The 16,410-nt window shown below is 36.5% G+C and overlaps 1 protein-coding gene across 4 annotated transcripts in view; it reads left to right on the top strand.

The window, feature by feature from the left end:
* The window catches only part of LOC150106836 (uncharacterized), a 203,157-nt gene that overhangs the window by 98,572 nt on the left and 88,175 nt on the right, over nt 1–16,410 (top strand). For all 4 annotated transcript variants that reach the window (XM_090393346.1, XM_090393344.1, XM_090393343.1 and 1 more), the window contains 2 exons: nt 629–798; nt 8,870–8,924. In XM_090393346.1, the coding sequence (XP_090249472.1) occupies nt 629–798; nt 8,870–8,924 (225 nt within the window). The remainder of the gene's footprint in view (nt 1–628; nt 799–8,869; nt 8,925–16,410) is intronic.

Here is a 16,410-nt window from a genome sequence, read left to right as displayed (position 1 = left end):
ATATTCAGTTAGTTATGTTCAGGGAAAGGAAAGAATAGCTGCTGCTATTAAAGATTATCTTCAGCTAAATATTCAGTAGAATGATATGAGTAAATGACCTTGATATGGTGATGTCTTTGACGATAATGACTACAAATAGAGGATGTAAAAATTGAGAATTAAACAATGAGACTTATTTGTATCTACAGTCACACAGAAGGTTTTAGACAAGGAAAAGTTGAGGAAAAGCTGGTTTTTGTTGAAAATCTATACTGCAGAGTAGGAAATAAATACCAGATATGTGGAAATGTTTTAGGAAAATTTGGAGAAAAAAGCAAAGTTAAGGTTAACACCTGATGGTATACTCTTTCAACTTGAATGAAATCCAAATAAGCAATTTTTATAGAGATGCTAAGAAATCAAGTTACACAATGCAGATTTTTTTCATCGTTGAATAAGACAAAAGTATGATTTTTTTGTTTTATTTAATTAGTTTTTTAACTCTTTCTTAAAAATTTCTCTATGTGAAAGTAGAATATATGTATTATTTTTAAATCGAATTATTTAGCAGAGATTGTATCAAAAATATTTAGTGCATTTCTTACATTTGTTATTTATATGTAAATTTTGTTGTAAATGTTACTTTCAGGAACTTCTGCTACTGAATTTCAGCAGCAGGCCCTTAAATTAGTTTTTTACTATTTGGATACAAAATCTCTTCTCGCATGCCGAGCTGTCAGCAAGTCAGTGAAATTTCTCTCTGAACAGCCTCAGTATTGGGTTACTGTGCTACTTTCTCAGTGCACCATCACACCACAGGTAAAAGTAACTTGAAATAAGTAGAACTTTTGGCTTTGTTATACTTTTTATAGGAAAAATAAATGTCAGTTTTTCAAACTTTTCCAGATCATGGAACAAACTGGATAATATGAAGCCCTCCTAAGTGTATACTGTTTCAGACTTTTCCAATATAAGATAGAGCAAGCATAAATTCATGTTAGAATATTCATGTGATAATTGAAAATGGTATTCTTGATTAGTTTAATTGAAAGTCTTCAATGATATATTGCACAGAGAGTTCATAATTTTATGATAGAAATTAAAAGAATTGTTACTTTTAGAGATATTTTGTCTTTAACTACTAATAAGTAGTTTGGGATTTTGTTGTTGTTGTGGAATCTCACTGCTGGGAAAAGCCCCCCCACATGTTATTCCATTTGGCTTGATTTTGGGCTGTTCTCGATCAAGTTGGCCCTGCTGTTAGAGTAAGTTCATCTCTCTCCATTTGGTTTGTTTGGGATTTGCTAAGTAGCAAATTCCAAATTGCTAATTGCCATCCTTGTTCATTCAGTATCCAGATAAGAGTAGATGATATTAAAGATACCTGACAGGGTGCACCATGAGAATTGGATGTTAGATCAGAAGTCCTGGTTGGTTCTCTACATTCCTAGGCTACTTGTGGTCTCCTCCCAGTTATCCAGCTTTGACTCTTAACATTCCATAATTCATTTATTTATTTAAAATTATTTAATTTATTTGGATATATTTACAAGAAATATTGATTTCTTATTATCTCTAAAATATATTAAAACAGTTAAATGTTCTGAGAGATTTGTTTTAAAATTTTTCTGTGTATAGTTTACACAGCAAAAAAGAGTGCCCACAGTTCTTGTAACTGCAGGCACTCCACTCTGTCAGCTAGGCAGAGTGGAGTGCCAAGAAGAGTCAATTCATATTGAAGGGGAGAAAGGAATAAGGTGATGTATGTATTTGTCACCAACACACGAAATCACATGCTTTATACGTAAAATTTTTCAACTGTTAAACAAGTAAAATAGTTACAAGCTAATTTTCCGACGTATAATAATAATAAACAAGCCCATCCCACAAGAAGGATCGATTACCCTATGATCGGAATGGATTCTCCTTTTTCTGCCATCTGCAGAAGGGTTGAGGGGTCTCGCATCTGTGGTCAGACTATAATTTGCTTCTTTTTTTCCTTTTCAACCTTTGCATTGTAATTTTTCAAAATGAAATGTGAAGAAACTTATGTATTGGCACATGGTTCCTTGTGTGTGTGTGTGTGTGTGTGTGTGTGTGTGTGTGTGTGTGTGTGTGTGTGTGTGTGTGCGTGTGCACTCGCTTATGAGCCATTGGCCAGCAATTCAGGAATATGGCAGGGAACTGTAAAATTATATATATTTTGATATTAAATTGAATCACTTCTTTTCATTTGAAATTTGTGAAGTATATTTATTGTTTTCCAAGAACAATTCTCTGTGTTGTACATAACCACTACCATTCATTTAGTAAAATGATTAACATGACCAGCAGTCTGATTTGTTACTGTTATCTGTCACACTAAAAATTGTATTGCTATCTTACGTATAGAAAAGAAAAATTGCAAATAGGAAACCCAAGGAGGAAATATATTAAAATTTTGGGGATGAACTTTTATAAGGATTTGTTTGTATTATATTTGCAAAGATTAAGGCAAAAATCCTTTCTTCCATTACATTTTATCTGCAAATATTCAAATTATGAAATAGTTAATTCAGCATTGATTTTTAAATAATGAATAAAGAGAATATTGGGTAGATGCTGCCTGAAGTTGTCAAAAAAGATGTGAGTGTTTAGAGACAAACTCTTTAACTCATGAAACTCAGAAAAATTGGAATTATCTATGAGAAAGGTTGTTATTCCATGTTAAACACGTAAAGAAGTACTTCACAACTGGGCTACTTGTACTACTTGTATATAGAGACTAATGAGTTCACATCAATTGCCTTAGTATTCCATAATGCAAAGCATACCTCCTTATGGATGTATATAATGCTATGCATTATGAAAGAAGGGCCACTACCTGGACTAGTTTCAACCTTTATTGAGGTTTCATCAGTGGGAGCCCAGACCTAGAAGAGATATCAGGAGTGAAATAATGCAGAAGTCATACTGTATATTTCCCAAGTATTTTAATCCAGAGTAGTTTAGTAATAAGGTGATACACCTTTTCACTACTTGTATATGGGAAATATATGACTTCTACATTACTTTAACCTTGGTATCTCTTCTGGGGCTGGCTCCCACTGATGTGGTTTTCCACAGGTGGGGGGGGGGGGGTCTGCTGTCATGTTCTCAATCACTGCATTCCATTAGATGCTTGCCCATGGTAATGTTTCTATAGATATGACCTTTAGCAGTGCCCTTCTGTCAATATTTTTCCCTGGAGATGAGTGGTTCTGCTTGGTGGTAGGATGTGCCTGTCACTTTGTAGAACCACTGAGCATCTTTGAGTGATTGAGAGTTAATGAGTTAAAATGATCCTTTTGGCTACTCATTGAGGTTAGAGTGATCTGAGGTGTCACCTAGTTTTTGGAGAAGATCCTTTACTTATACAAAGGTTGAAACCGGTCTGGGTAGTGGCCCTTCTCATACTGCATATGAGTTAGTATCCCATATTGCAAAGCAAACCTTGTTTGAATCTTAGCTCATAGCATGTATAATGCTATGCAGTATGAGAAGGGCCACTACCCAGACCGGTTTCAACCTTTGTATAAGTAAAGGATCTTCTTGCAATTGATGGGAGGAAGTCATTAGTGCCTATATACAAGTAGCCCAATCATGAAGATTCTTCATGTGCAAACTGTGTTTGCTTATTCTTAGATAAAGGATTAAACCAAGAATATAATTTCTTGGAATCTTTAATTTGTAGTATACCAAGTAAAAAAACTTTCAGCATGTATCTGTTCCCTTTCCTACTCAGCAGTAACATTATTATAAAAGTTGCTCAGACATGACCTCCCTTTAGTAAACTCATGCTGTTTGTCCGCCTATTTCTGTATGCGAGTCCTTACCTATTTCTCTAAAATATTTGCAGTTATTCCAGAGATACCTATATGTTGATAGTTAGACACACCAGTCTTTGCACTACCCTTGTGCAATGAGATTATCATATATTCTTTCCATTCCTGTGGAATCTTTTCTGAGCTAAGATTCAAATCATACAAACATTTAAAGGACCTAGCCAGTTTGGCTGAACATTTCCTTTAGCACGTCCTGATACTGCTGCATCTGTCCCAATTGCTGAATTCTTATCCAGGTTATGCAACAGCTCTAGAACCGCATTCTCATGCACTTCTATCCCTATCATTATATCCAGTGTAATACTGGATATAATGATATCCAGTATTACACTAATGGATATAATACTTACAGTATTACATTAATGGATATAATGATTTGAACTACATCATCTGCTTCTAATACAATGGTTCTGTCTGCATTCAGTAAAGTTATTGTTCCACAGTCATTCTTTCTTTTACTTGCAGCATAATGATAAAATTCTTTTGGGTTACCTTTTGTTTATTTGTGTGTGTTACAAGTCTTATATTGTACTCCCCAATGATGTCTCGGTGACTTAGATAGAATATAATAAATTTAGTTTAATCCTTTATCCAAGTGTGTGCAAACAAAGTTTGTGGCTGAAAGTATCTTCAGGACTGGGGTAAAGTGGTACAACACCGGGCAACGCGTTGCAAAGGTGGAGCAAGCTACCAACACTCCTATTTCAGTATCTCCCATAATGCAAAACACATCTCCTTGCTGATATGTATAATGTTATGCATTAAGGGAAGGTCCACTACCCAGACTACTTTCGACCTTTATTGAGGTCTCTTCAGTGTGAGCCAGGCCCAAGTGGAGATACCAGGCAGAAGCATTAGCAAGGTCATCTCCTCCTATAGGAGCTGCCAAACGGTCTGCCACCTTTTTATTAACTTACTCTGGATTTAGAGAAAGATGTTGAAAGTTTATTTTTCACTTGGTCAGACTATAATAAGTTTAGTTTAATCCTTTATCCAAGTGTGTGCAAACAAAGTTTGCACCTGAAAGTATCTTCAGGACTGGGGTAAAGTGGTACAACACCGGGCAATTCCTTGCAAAGGTGGAGAAAGCTACCAACCTTAATACCCTTCCCTTAATGCATAACAGTATACATATCCGCAAGGAGATGTGTTTTGCATTATGGGAGATACTGAGATAGGAGTGTTGGTAGCTTGCTCCACCTTTGCAAGGAGTTGCCCGGTGTTGTACCACTTTACCCCAGTCCTGAAGATACTTTCAGGTGCAAACTTTGTTTGCACACACTTGGATAAAGGATTAAACTAAATTTATTATAGTCTGACCAAGTGAAAAATAACCTTTCAACAATGACTTAGATGGAATACTGGAAAAATTAAATAATATTTTAATCCTTTCTCAGTGCTGTTTCACTTCATTAAATTTCTAACATAAGTTTCTCCCAGTACTTAAGTCTTAACACACAGAGCTCTCGGATCTTCCATCCAATGGATATCTCTATCTCTTCATCCAGTGCAGTGGTCGCACTGTGCACTATGTTATGTACACTAAGTTGATAGATCTTGGTGAAGTAAGTACTCATTACTTGAACTACCTCATCTGCTTCTGATACTAGAATACTGTCTGCATTCAGTAAAGTTATTCTTCAGTGATTAGTTTTTTTTTTTAATTGCAGCATAATGATAAAATTCTTTTGGGTTGCCTTTAGCCTGAGTTTTATATATTTCATAACTTCTCTCACTCTTATTCTCTCAATTACGGGCAACTCCAGGGAATCATTAGACTCATCGAGGGAGTCCCCAAATCATATTCATCACAACTATTCAACATTCATACAGTATCTATCATACCTCGCCTTAAACTCATTCACTGTCACAGCATCCCCCACAGACTCAGGGAGCGCATTCCACTCATTCACTACTCTAAAAGTAAAACCCAGCTCTAACACCTTTACTAACCACACTTTTGCCCAGTTTCCATGGATGTCCCCTAGTCCTCCCACAACTAGTCCTGTTCTCAAAAATATCTTCTGAATTAATTTTATAGAAACCCTTCAGTAATTTGAATGTATCAATCATATCTCCCCTCCTCCACCTATCAACCAATTTTTGCAACCCACAAATCCTCAACCTGTTCTCATAAGGTTCATTCCACAGACCTGCTATCATCTTGGTCACTCGCCTCTGGATCCTCTCCACCTCTTCCCCATCAAGAAGAAACCTAGGTGACCAAATCTGGGCACAGTAGTCGAGATGGGGTCTTATCAAGGCTCGATAGAGAGGAACAATAACCTGCTTTTCAACGTATTCTTCAGCAACCAAGTGATTTGATGAGCTGATTTGGCCACTTTTGCAATGTGTCTCCTAAATTTCAATTCCTTATCCACCAACACTCCTAAATCTCGTGCCTCATCAATTTCCTGGAGCACAGTTCCACCAATGCAGTAAACTGCCGCCAATCTTTTCAACCCAAAATGCATAACCTTACATTTTGCCACATTAAATTGACATCCATTCTCCTTAGCCCAGACCTCCAATCTATCCAAATCATCCTGCAAAATTTTGACGTCATCTGCATTCACTATTGCCCTACCCAACTTGGCATCATCCGCAAACAAATGAACTGTTCCTCTCAGATCCTTTCCTATATCATTAATGAACAAATTAAACAGCAGTGGTCCAAGAACAGATCCTTGTGGCACACCACTAGTCACAGGCCGTCTTGTGGACTCTACTCCTGAGTAAACCACTCTCTGATATCACTCCGTCAACCACCCTCCTATCCATCTCACCAACCCTATGTCCATCCCCATACGCTGCAATTTACTGATTAGAATTTCATGTGGTATCCTGTCAAAGGCCTTAGCAAGGTCCAGTAGAATCACTGTAAACCCATTACCCTTATCCAGTTCAGCCGTCACTGTGTTATAATACGTGAGCAAGTTACAGAGGCATGACCTACCCTTCACAAAACTATGCTGTCCCCGATACAGTATCCCATTTTCTTCTATCCAATCTTGTATTTTCCTCTTGACTATTTTCTCTAAGACCTTGATAATGATTCCTGTTATGCTGATTGGCCGGTAATTTTCAACAGCAGCCTTGGAACCACCTTTGTGCAGCGGAACTATTTTCCCCTCTTTCCACCCCCTTGGGACTGACCCAAACCCAAGGCTCAAATTAAACAAAATGGTCAAGGACTGACAATTCTTTAGCCACTTCACGTACGACACGAGCTGGTATACCATCCAATCCCACAGATGTATTGACATTGAGGTTCTGTAATAGACTAGTTACCTCTACTTCATTCATCACAATTCCAGTATAAGCTGTTGGTTCTTCCATTCCTGCAAAGTCACCACCTGGATGATATACTCTTGCAAAGTGCTCACTCAGTAATTCCACAATATCGACTGATTCAGTTACCTCCCTACCCTCAGCATTTTTTAAGATCATTCTACCATGAGCATTTTTCCTTTTACTTGCAACATATTGAAAAAACTGTTTGGGATTCTCTTTAGCCTGCATGGCCAATTTTCTTTCGTAATCTGCTTTTGCTTTTCTTACCACCCTTGTTACCATCCTGGCCTGAGCTTTATACTGTTCCTGCTCCTGATGGTCACCTTTCTCCTTAAATTCCCTCCACAATTGTTTCTTTTTTTGCAGCTCAAGCTTAATGGTGTTATTCATCCATTTAACCCCTAGTTGATTTATTATTCGGACTCTAGGTATACAGTCAGCCATTGCTTCATGCAAGCACTTCTTAACTACCTCCCATGCACTATCGACTTCTAGTCCTTGCAGTTGTACATGCCATGGCACTTTACCAATCATGTTTGCTATTACTCTTTTCCTCATATATTCTATTTTCTTTTCCAGTTTTCTTGAGATAAGACATTTAATGTGTGCTTTTTTTAACTCTTCAATTATATTCTTGATTTCATCATTCCATTCAGTCTTTGTTTTCTTTTCCATTTCTCCCCCCCCCCCAGACTTTTCTGCTGCTTTATATATAATTAATGATTTTTCCATTCTCTTTCTTTTAAGTATTTATTTATGTTTTCTTGATACAGTGTACAGGATGAATTGTACTTGATTCCATTTGATGCTGGGAATCAGGTTTCACATATTCAGTTGTTTATTAATGATGCAAAGCTAGGAAGAGTGATAGTCAATAAAGGTCATGCAGAATGGTTTAAATTGATTGCCAGTATTGGCAAAGATACATAGCTGCTTTAATATGGCCAAGCGTATGGCATGCACTTTGGGATGAAGAGATCACAAGCTGTGAACTGCGAATTAAAGTTGAGAGGGCATATTGAAAAGGTGACTAAGGCACTCCATGTTATGTAGTTGTTGAAGAATGTACTGACAAACAGGGATAGGTAGATTGTTGGTCCCTTTCAAAGGCTTTAATAAGACCACTTCTGGACTATGCATGCAGATTCCATGGGGATGAGGAAGTGATGGAGAGGATCTAGAGGTGAGTGACCAAGGTTGTAGTAGGCTTATGGAATGCTCCTGTGAGGATAGATTGATTGTCTGTGGTATCAAGGACTAGTTGGTAGGTGAAAAAGATGGACATAAAAACATACATTTTTAAGGGAGCTTTATGTAAAAGTCCTAAAACCCTTGCTAACCATAAGGTTAGCAAGAGTGTTAGCACTAAATTTTTTGGCTTGAAAGATAATGAATGAGTTGCCAGAGATGATTAAATTCAAGGAAAGGTATAATAGGTATTCTGTTGAACAGTGGCTAGAGTGGAACTCCTGCAACGAGTCTTTGACTCCATGGAGATGTCTGTGTAAAAAATAATGTCATTAAACAGATGAGGAAAATAATGATTCCATTTATGCAGGCATAGAATATATTTATAACTTGCATGTAATGCAAGTATTTTAGAGTTAGGAGTAATCCCTTGAGAACATCATTATATAGAAACTTTTATTTTCATTTTAATGCAGTGAATTGTATTATAGTGAGCCTTATGATATTATATTATATCTCATTATACTTCTTTTTTTTTCTTTTAGCTTCTACACATGATTGCTCCATGGTGTACTCTTACTCAGTCATTAAATTTGCAAGGTACTGAAATAGTTTTATTTTGAAAGATTTTAGAATTTTTGATATTTCATTTATGGTATTGTTAGCTACAGAAGTTGCCTCATATGTGTTTTCACAAATGCTTGTAACTTTTGAGTTAAAAAAAAAAACCTCTGAAAAATATTTGTGATTTTATAGTTGCTCATGCGTTAATTACAAAAATAACTTAGTGAATACTCAATACGTAGTGAAGATCTCAATACTGGAAGCTTCCCACAGAATTATTTTCTTAGTTTATACAAGTAGCTTAGTGATGAAAATACTTCACGTGCAAGCTTTGTTTGCTTAAACCCCTTTTCAATATATACAAGTATATATATATATATACAAGTATATGGGAAATATATGGTGATTATAATTAAAACATTTCAAAAGGCTGTAACTGGGTAACTACTCTCACAGAATGATTTAATGTTTAACATGATGATGTGTACGGCAGTGGAATTTTATTTTCTGCATAAACTGTTAGCTCTAAAAGTTGCTACTGGAGCGATACATAGCACTGCAGTACCACAGTGGGTAATTCAAAATGTCAAAACGTAGGGTACACATTGCACATTTTGTGGTTACACAACAATATGTTTGATATGCTTTTTGGCATTGTCGGCAATGTGCTGAAATCACAAAATCACATGCTCAACCACAGAACGTAGAGTTAAATGTGGATATGACATGTAATACTGGTTTTTTGAGGTCCACTAAGTTGACTATGTGTCTACAATAGTTTTGCTCTTTGAGATGGGTGCTTAAGGGTCAAAGCTGTATAACTGAGAGGAGACCTCCACATAGCCTTTAAAGGAATGCGGAGAACCGACCAGGACTTATGACCCAATGTCCAATCCTCACCTTCTCGTTGTGCACCCTGTTGGGTATCTACCTGGATACTGAACGAACGAGAATGGGCTGGCAATTTGGGATTTAGCTGACCAAATCGTATCCTTATTGGCTTAAACCAATATAGAAAATGATGGTACAACATCACAAAATTTCATGCTGGCTGGGGCGTCGCCCAGTTAAACAAGGCACCCGTTGTTTTCGCCAGGGAACCAGGGCGAACAGCGAAAAGTCAGCTAGAAAAAATCTGAAAGCACACCCCAACTCAACATCACCAGAGTTAAAGATCGGTACTATCAACATAAGAAGCCTGAATGGCAAAGAAATGAAGCTAGCTGAAGAATTAGATAAGTACCAGATCGACATAATAGGAGTGACTGAAACAAAACAGAAAAACTGGTGAGATCTTTCTGAAAAATAAATAAAAAATGTTATATTCAGGAAATGACAACAATCAAGGAAAAGAAGGAGTAGCCATAGTATTCAACACAAAATGCGAGGCTAATCTTCTTGAATGGCAGTCAGTCACAAGTAGAGTGATGTGGGCAAATATCAGAATGGGGAATCGGACAATGAGACTTATTTGTGCCTATGCTCCCACAGAAGGTTCTACTAAGGTAGAAGTGGAGGAATTTTTTGATGCTTTAGAAAAAGCAACTGACACAATGAAAAAGGAAAAGTTGGTCCTTGTTGGGGATCTAAATAGCAGAGTAGGAAATGATTGTGAGACATACAAAAATATTTTGGGAAAATTTGGAGAAAAGAGCAAAGCTAATAATAATGGCAAATATCTGTTGGATTTCTGCTCAGGACTTGGACTAGTTATTACTAACACCATGTTCCAACACAAAAATGTGCACAAATTCACATGGAGAGAAAAGGCAAGAAATAAGAAAAGTCTCATTGACTATGTTATTGTTGATAATGATGTTTTCTCCCTGGTGCAGGACACCAGAGTGTACAAAGGATTTGAAATTGGAAGTGATCACTATTTAGTCTTGAGCAGGATGAAATTGAATCTCATATCGAAAAGAATGACATGTGAGAAACTTTTAAAGCAAATAAAAGTTTGGTTGCTGTTCTCAAACTCTTTCAAAATGAAAGAGTTTGAGAACAGCAACCAAACCTTGGAGATTCAGTGGCAAGCCTTGAAGAAAACCCTGATTGATTCAGCCAGAGAAGCATGTGGTGAGGTTGTTTGCAAGGATAAAAAAATCAGAACTCCATTGTGGACACAGGAAGTTAAAGAGGCAGTGAAGGAAAAGAAGAACGCATATTAAAAGTTCCTGGCAAATAAGTCAGCTTTTGCTCTTAGAGAATACAAAGACAAATGTAAGAAAGTGAAACACTGTGCAAAGCTAGCTAAACAAAAGTCATGGGAGGACTTTGGCAAGAATATAGAAAATAAATATCAAGAAGGTGGTAAGATATTCTGGAGGTTGTTGAAGAAGCTTAGAAATGGAGGAAAGAGTGCTGTAAAAGAAGTCAGAGATGATAAAGGTGACATGAAAACAGGAGAAAAAGATATCCTTGAGGTATGGAGTAATTACTTTGAAAAACTGCTAAAAGAAACAAGCAGTGATGATAGCACAGTGGTAAAAAACATTGACCATACATGCAGTCAGGAATACATATCCATACTTGAAGTAGAAAAAAAGCCATCAAAGGGTTGAAATGTGGAAAGGCAACAGGAGCAGATGATATTCGACCAGAAATGCTGAAGTATGGTGGTATAAAAGTCTTACAGTAGCTGCACTGCATAGTTCATAAAGCCTGGACAGAAGGACGAATTTCCGATGATTGGAGTAGAGCTCTAATAGTACCCATATATAAAAAGCGATATAAAACTGAATGTGAGAATTACAGAGGTATTTCCCTACTGAGTGTTCCTGGCAAGATCTATGCAAGTATACTTGAGAAACGGTTGAGAAGAATTGTGGAAGAAATGCTTGGTGAAGAACAAGCTGGATTCAGGCCAAATAGAGGCTGTCAGTAACAGATCTTCACTTTACGACAAATAGTTGAGAAAGCATGGGAATATAACAAAGATCTGTATTTAAGTTTTGTCGATCTGGAAAAGGCATATGACAAGGTGCCAAGAGAGAAGCTATTCAAAACGCTACAGTTGTATGGTGTAAGTGGATCTTTATATCAAGCAATACTTAATCTTTATTTGAGTTGTAAGTCAGCAGTTAGAATTGAAGAAAGTACGGGGAGATGGTTAATGTTAAATCTGGTGTCAGACAAGGATGTACATTATCACCTCTGTTATTCATTATCTATATGGATCACATTATGAAGTAAAGTGGTATTAAACATATTATCAGAATTGAAGATGTTAATATCAGCTCTTTGCTTTATGCGGACGATGTTATACTTCTAAATAAATCCGCTACAAGTCTGCAAGATTCCCTGACTAAATTGAATAACTGTTGTAATAGATATGGTATGAAGGTCAGCATTAAAAAGACAAAGACAATGAAAATAGGTAGAATTGTTGAAAATGTCAACTGTGTTGTGAACGGGGAACCTGTGGAACAAGTAAAACATTTCAGCTACTTAGGCACGATTTTTAGTTTAGATGGTAAATTAAATATGGAAATAGACAACAGAATCAACAAAGCTGGTATGGTAGGCAGTCAATTGAATAAATTCGTATGGAATAATAGAGAAATTAGTCAGAACACTAAATTAGCTGTATACAAGATAGTGTTCAAACTGGTTTTAATTTATGGATCTGAGAGCTGGGTCAGAAGTAAAACACTTGACCAAAGACTAGAGACTGCAGATATGAGAGTTCTGAGAAAGATTAGAGGTGTGAACAGATGGCATCAATGGCAATATGATATTAAAAACGAGGATATTAGGAAAGAACTTGACATTGTCAGCATCCAGGAATGCGTTAGCAGAGCTAATCTCAAGTGGTATGGTCACTTAAACAGAATGGCAAGGAAAGATTAGCAAAACAAGTGTTCTCTGCCAGGTTGGCAGGAAAACGACCCATAGGAAGACCAAGATATAGGTGGATTGATACGATACAAAGTGCATTAGACGATAGAAATATAAGATCTGATAATGTTGGAGTCTTGACAAGTGACAGACTGATTTGGAGGAAAATTGTGGATAGGAAGGTTAGTATGATATAAATTTTTCATGTAGTACTATCATATCCTGTACACCTCTTGAGGGTACATGTCAGGAATTTGATGATGATGAGATGTCTCCACAGCCAAAAGTTGGAGAGATTTGGATCTGGTGAGTGTACTGGCCACATTGTAAGAAAATGACAGCTGATGATTCTGTCCTCGGGTAAAATGTATCTGAAGCAATCGCTTGACAGGAGGGGTGATGTGAGGAGGGGCACCATTCTGCATAAATATCTGTTGAATCCAGGCACTGATGCTCTTATGAAGTTTGGAATTACCTAATTGGCTATGAATATCGCTAGCCATTACCAGCAGGACTGAGTCAGAAGAGAAAGGTCCGATAATAAATTCCAGTGTAAAACCACACCAAACTATGACCTTCAGGAAATGAGGTGAAATCTCTCACATGACATGTGGATTTGCAGTTGTGCATATTCACAGCACCTCCAGGTGGAAGTGAGCTTCCAGAAAATGTACTATGGCCAGTCATTGTTCAGTTCAGTCCGAGCTAAAAATTGCAGGTCAAATATTCTCAATCACAATTGGTCAGGATTAAGCAATAGCTGAATGTGGGAAATATTGTAAGGATAATAGCATAGAATTTGCCTTACAACTTTGTGATCTGTGCTTACAGGTTTGTCTAAAGACCTTGCAATACACCATGCACTGTTACTTCCTACAACATTTGCCTTTCTTCCTCTAATGCTGTGACTACTTCCTCCATTCTCTGCCAGGTTTGACTCTAAGGAACCTGTCTCTTCAAATTTCCAGATCATTTTGATTCTGGACCATTTGCAGTCATAGGACCCATTTTAAATTCCCTTAATGTTCTGAATTTGATGATGCTGTCACAATGCTGTCAAGGCACTGTTTTTTGATAAAACAACTTCATAGAAGTGTGCGATCCTTCAGTAATGTTGACATTGTACTTTAACATGTTGAATGCATTGAACAAATACATTCCACAGCTACCTGCTTTTGTAAAAGCTTCTTTCAAAGCATATGTCATTGAGGACATTTGTTATTTGCAGAAATGGTACAGTTGTAGTGCCATGCATTACCCTAATGGCAAATTTTATAACCAATGTTTTTGTGCAAAATAAGATTCCATTGCCACACACATCATCATGTTAAATATTAAATCATTCTGCTGAGCAGCTACCCAGTTACAGTTACTTTTCGAAATGTGAACTTTAATTATAATCACCCTGTATATGCTTCTGCATTACTTCAACCTTGATATCACTTCTGGGTCTGGCTCCCACTATGACACCTCGATAAAAGTCAATACTGGTGTGCATAATGTTAATGCTTAGCATTATGCACAGCTAAATGGATGTGTACTTTGCATTATGGAATACTAAGGCAATTAATGTTTAAAGTCACTATCCTCTATATTCAATTAGCTTAGTCGTGAAAATACTTGACATGTAAATTTTGTTTGCTTACACTTGGATAAAGGATAAACCAAGAAAATAATTTCTTGGTATCTTTCATTTAATTTTTAACCAAGTGGAAAAATGTTTTGACAACTTTTCAATATAATATTCAATTTTGTCCTACTCAAATGGTGATCACTTCCTATTTCCAATTCTTTGTATACTGTTGTCCAACCAGCATGACAATATCACTGTTAACAATAGCATAGTGAGACTTTTCTTATTTCTTCTGTTTTCTCTCCATGTAAATTTGTGCACGTTTTTATGTTGGATTAGTGTTAGTAATGACTAGCCCATGGACTGAACAGAAATACAGCAGATACTTTCCATTATTATTAGCTTTGCTCTTGTCTCCAAATTTTTCTAAAACATTTCCTAATAATCTGTTTAGTTCTCCAACGAGGACCACCTTTATCTTTGCATGAACTACCCCTCTCTGATGACAAAAAATTTCTCCGTTTCTTTCTTAATAGCGACATCCATGGGACCATAGGTCAAATACATCTCATTCCAGCTCCCCATGTTTCATGACATGAGGAATTGGGCAGTCAGACTTACCACATCACTCTACTTCATATTACCTGCCATTCAAGATTATCCTCTATAATAAATTTAGTTTAATCCTTTATCCAAGTGTAAGCAAACAAAGTTTGTGCCTGAAAATATCTTCAGCACTGAGGTAAAGTGGTGCAATCCCTAGACAACTCAGTGCAAAGCTGGACCAAGCTCTCATCACTCCTTGTTTCAGTATCTCCCATAATGCAAAGCACATCCCCTTGCGGACATGTATACTGCTATGCATTAAGGGAAGGGCCACTACCCAGACCGGTTTTGACCTTTATTGAGGTCTCGTCAGCGGGAGGCAGACCCAGAGTGGTGATACTAAGGCAGAAGCAATGGAGGGGTCATATTTACGTATACAAGTTGCCAACCGGTGTACCACCTTATTATTAAATTACTCTGGATTTAGAGAAAGATGTTGGAAGTTTATTTTCCACTTGGTTAGACTATAATAAATTATTATTATTATAAATTATTATTATTATAAATTATTATAGTCTAACCAAGTGGAAAATAAACTTCCAACATCTTTCTCTAAATCCAGAGTAATTTAATAATAAGGTGGTACACCGGTTGGCAACTTGTATACGTAAATATGACCTCTCCATTGCTTCTGCCTTAGTATCACCACTCTAGGTCTGCCTCCCACTGACTTGGATAAAGGATTAAACTAAATTTATTATAGTCTAACCAAGTGGAAAATAAACTTCCAACAAGATTATCCTCATGTTAGTGTTGAATACTATAGCTACTCCTTCCTTTCACTGATCACTGTTTGCTGGAATAGAATATATTGTATTTGTTATTTAGAAGAATCTCTCATGTCTTTTTTTTTTCCAAGTCTTTTGCCATCAGACTGTTTATAGGTATTAATAGAAAAAAAGTTTTGAGTTCATAATTTTTTCCCCTTAAAGTATGGAAGAGTGTTAATAAAGTCATTACTTTATGTAGTTCATTTTTTTATATTAAACTTTATATGTTTGTATATTTAAATAATAAAATGATGAAAGACATGGCTTGATTTTATTTTATTTAGATGTCTGAAAATTAAAACTTATTAAGTTTAAATGAGCACTTAGTGAAACACCAAATACAAAAGGCCTTGGGATAAGAACTTTTGAGAAAAAAAGGGGATGGGGTAAAAAGTTTTTAAAAGATTTCTTCTTCTTTATACAAACACTTCTAATATAGAGAAGCTGTTAAACAAGTTTTGTTGCAGTCAACAGAAGTATATCAATATAATATTAGGCCATAGAAAGCAGGAATAAAATTTCAAGTTCATCACATTTGGCACTGTTGTAGTGTCGAAGGACACAAAGACTTGACATTGGCTGGAGGGAAGGATATTTTCCATGGAAAATAAAAGGGGCATGAGATTATGACAGGAATTACTGAGAGGAGAGCATACACAATATATTTTGAATGGGGGAAATTGATTAATAAAAACTCATAGATGTTGGGAGAATGGTAAAGATTATCTGATATGCT

Source organism: Typopeltis vanoorti, chromosome 5 (assembly GCF_054136105.1).
Source record: "Typopeltis vanoorti isolate ZY-2024b chromosome 5, IOZ_Tvanoo_1.0, whole genome shotgun sequence".
NCBI classification, from domain to species: Eukaryota; Metazoa; Arthropoda; class Arachnida; order Uropygi; family Thelyphonidae; genus Typopeltis; species Typopeltis vanoorti.
The sequence above is the reverse complement of the archived record's forward strand: the minus strand, read 5'-3'. Positions and strand labels throughout refer to the sequence as shown.